The sequence below is a fragment of the Olea europaea genome, unplaced genomic scaffold (assembly GCF_002742605.1).
Source record: "Olea europaea var. sylvestris unplaced genomic scaffold, O_europaea_v1 scaffold3074, whole genome shotgun sequence".
Lineage (NCBI taxonomy): Eukaryota > Viridiplantae > Streptophyta > Magnoliopsida > Lamiales > Oleaceae > Olea > Olea europaea.
This window is the reverse complement of record NW_019249460.1, coordinates 13,600-16,639: the sequence shown is the minus strand read 5'-3', so window position 1 is coordinate 16,639 and position 3,040 is coordinate 13,600. Positions and strand designations below refer to the sequence as shown.

Genomic DNA, 3,040 nt, shown 5'->3' with positions numbered 1-3,040 from the left:
TTGTCATAGTCCGCACGGGGCACAAACTCTTCCTTAATTAGCCCTTCCTTGATTTTGATAAAATTTAAAATTTTTTAGCAAATTTTGATAAAAATTGATCATAAAACATATGGTTAAAAAGTTGATAAAAGTCGTGGTTTCATGAAATATATGAGTAAAATTAACTTATTTGACTTACATCTTTATCAACTTTTTTAGTTAAACCAAGCATGAACTTAATCAATTGAAATTATGAGGTTCCAAAAGTTCAATTGTTGCTTTGCAGTGGCCACATCAAATTAGAATAAAGCCACTTGTACGCTCTTTTTATACATCATTGTGCACATCATCTGAGTTGGCAACACGTGATTGATGGAAAGTCTTTTTTTAAAAAAAAATTGTCAAATCGAAGCTTAACACGTGGTAGAGTGTACACAAAATTGTACACTATGATTTACATGAAGCATTGTTGCGTCCAATAATTCTAATATTTGTAAATGGTTTTTGGCACTTTCAAATTGTACAGTGCACCAGTATCTCAGTCTCCTGCAATAGTTCAGACACAACAAAACATCATCGTCAATCAACGAAGGATAGACAAATTTGATGGGGGTATAGGACAAACATTGGACTATAATATCATGATTTGTCTTATGGTTTTTGCAAAATTTATCTATTCCACAAAAAATATAAAATATATTAATGGCGAATCTGACAAAACTTTTGAATTTTCAGCGATTTTGATAAAATTTGATAAAATGTATGGTTAAAAAGTTGAAAAAGTTGTTCGCCGCCATGAAATGCGTGGTAAAAAAAGTTTGATTAATTGAAAAGTTGATAAAAAAAAAATTAATAAACATTTTATTAAACAAGAACTAAATTTGAAACTAAAATGGGTAGTTTTAAATTTTAATTCGAAATTAAGGGTTTGATCAATAATAGAAGTTAACGGGTCAATAAATCAAAAGATTGAATAAAAATGTTGAAAGAATTAACTTACGTATTATGACTTTCCATCTTGAGAAATCTTCGATCTCAATATCCTTCTCCACCTGCAAGAAATGAAACCATGAAATTACATTTTAAAACGATACAAAAATGTTATTAAAAAGAAGGATAAAACACACGGCGTACATAGAAATGGTAATGAAATATAAAATATAATAAAAACCACATCCTACACAATCAAATGATAATAAAACTAAGTTAATTTATGTTGTTGGTGTAATCATCGCTTTAGAATTATCCTTGATGGTATGTTGCAATTGAGAAACATCAGTGTACAATATGGAGACGAATACTATATGATAGTCTATGAAAATTTCGTATTAATTCAAGAATATCAAACGAAAAGAATTAGAAGAAATTCAAGAAAACGTAACTCACCATCAAATTGTTCGACGCGGAAATGAAATTAGGCTAACATTTCCATTAATTGCCATGCGGATCAACAAAAAATGGATCCCTTTTTACAGTCGCATCGATCTTACATCATATAAATTTATATTCTTATAATATTGATGATAATTTCTCTATTACTTTTCCTCAGGCAACTCCAAATTTTGCTACTATTGCCAATGGTTCCCATTGTGGATAAGATAAACCTGCCCATTATTGTTCCCGTGTACATGACGATAAGCATACTTAGGAAGCTGTCCCACGGTGGCTCCACCCTTACACGGCGGATATACAGGCAGCCTCGAGACATATCGAATGGAAAGCCGGGTATTCGATGCTGGACATCTTGGAGGCAAGGTGGCAGCGGTGGGGGAATGAAATGAGTTGGGTGACACAGCGTCGTTGCTAGAGGACGAGGAGAACGACGAGGATGAGGAGGCGGTGGAGTGTGGTGGCGACACTTTTTTGGTGGGTTTCGAGGTTGAAAGGAAGGCCCTGATCTTGATGGACGCAGGCGGCGCGGCCGTGGCTTTATCGTATTCCTCAATGAGATTGGCTAAATCCTCATCGGAGGTGATTGATACTAGTACATCTAAGTCCTCTGTTGGCAACTGACACCTTAAACTCATCGAAGATGTTCCACACATCTCCCCAAGCTTCACCACCAGCTCTGTAAACACCACGCGACACCAAAATATATACATCTTAGTCCCATGTATATACTTCTAACATAAGAATACATATACATGGTTCTTGTTTAAATTTTTAGACAAGACGGTTTACTTAGTATTGAAGTCGGGAAAAGGCCTGGGTTCAAATTTGGGTGCTCAAAATAAAATTTGTATTGAACATCAAGAAATATATTGAAATAAATACTCGTTAAATCCTTTGTGACACTTCACTATTATGTGATATGGTTAACTAAACGAAAGGGAAAATTAACTAACCAGCATAGGAAATTGAGCGTTTCGCAGAAAGAACACGAGTTTCTCCACCGTGGTAACGAAGCTTGCCATCAGGATAACGGGGGATGATTCGGCCTCCGTAGCTACACAAGAACTTAATGGTGGTGGTAGGTTTTAAGGTATTAAAGGAAGGTCCTACCATGGTTTTCTTTTGGATGGTCCAATAAATTTACTTTTTGGATTATAAAGAAGAAGGATGCCAAAGAAGAGGAAGAATATGTTCAAAGTGGCCTCTTTAAGCCAGTAATGTACCCTTAAAACACTTATTTATAGAGGAGGCTAATATCAAGATCAGGTAAGCTAGATAAGATTCTCAAGCTCTTGGACCCACCCCCAACCCTCAAGGTTAATTATGAGGTTGATTTTACTCCAACCATGCATGACGAGGTGTAACTTACGTGGTATTGATGAGGACTTGGAAGTTACATTATCTAAAAGATACTTCTTTTACTTTCTTGTTGCATCTAATATGAGATAACAAACAAATATTTTTTAGTGTCGATTTGTACATCTAATTCAAGTGATGATCCCACTAAACTCTTTAAATTAAGAGTATCTGTTAATATCCTTGTCACACTAAGTTTGAAAATTCTAGATTTACATGTTCAGATGATATAGAGTGCTTAAGTTTTTCCAATAGTCTTAAAAAGGATGTTCCAATTAATCATCATGTTTGACACTTTTTGACTTCGACACGT

The 3,040-nt window shown here is 34.7% G+C and overlaps 1 protein-coding gene across 1 annotated transcript; it reads right to left on the bottom strand.

The window, feature by feature from the left end:
• Positions 1-278: 278 nt before the first annotated feature.
• Positions 279-2,593, bottom strand: LOC111385044. Its single transcript, XM_023009407.1, has 4 exons — positions 2,325-2,593; positions 1,366-2,047; positions 980-1,031; positions 279-525 (listed from the first exon to the last, which is right to left on the bottom strand). The coding sequence occupies exons 1-2, from the start codon at positions 2,482-2,484 to the stop codon at positions 1,548-1,550; spliced, it is 660 nt and encodes a 219-aa protein (XP_022865175.1). The 5' UTR covers positions 2,485-2,593; the 3' UTR covers positions 279-525; positions 980-1,031; positions 1,366-1,547.
• Between the last annotated feature and the right edge of the window lie 447 nt (positions 2,594-3,040).

Coding starts and splice junctions, on each gene's coding strand:
- LOC111385044 (XM_023009407.1), bottom strand. CDS start 2,484: ATGGTAGGACCTTCCTTTAATACCTTAAAACCTACCACCACCATTAAG. Junction 2,048..2,324: donor ACGCTCAATTTCCTATGCTG/GTTAGTTAATTT, acceptor TGGTGTTTACAG/AGCTGGTGGTGAAGCTTGGG.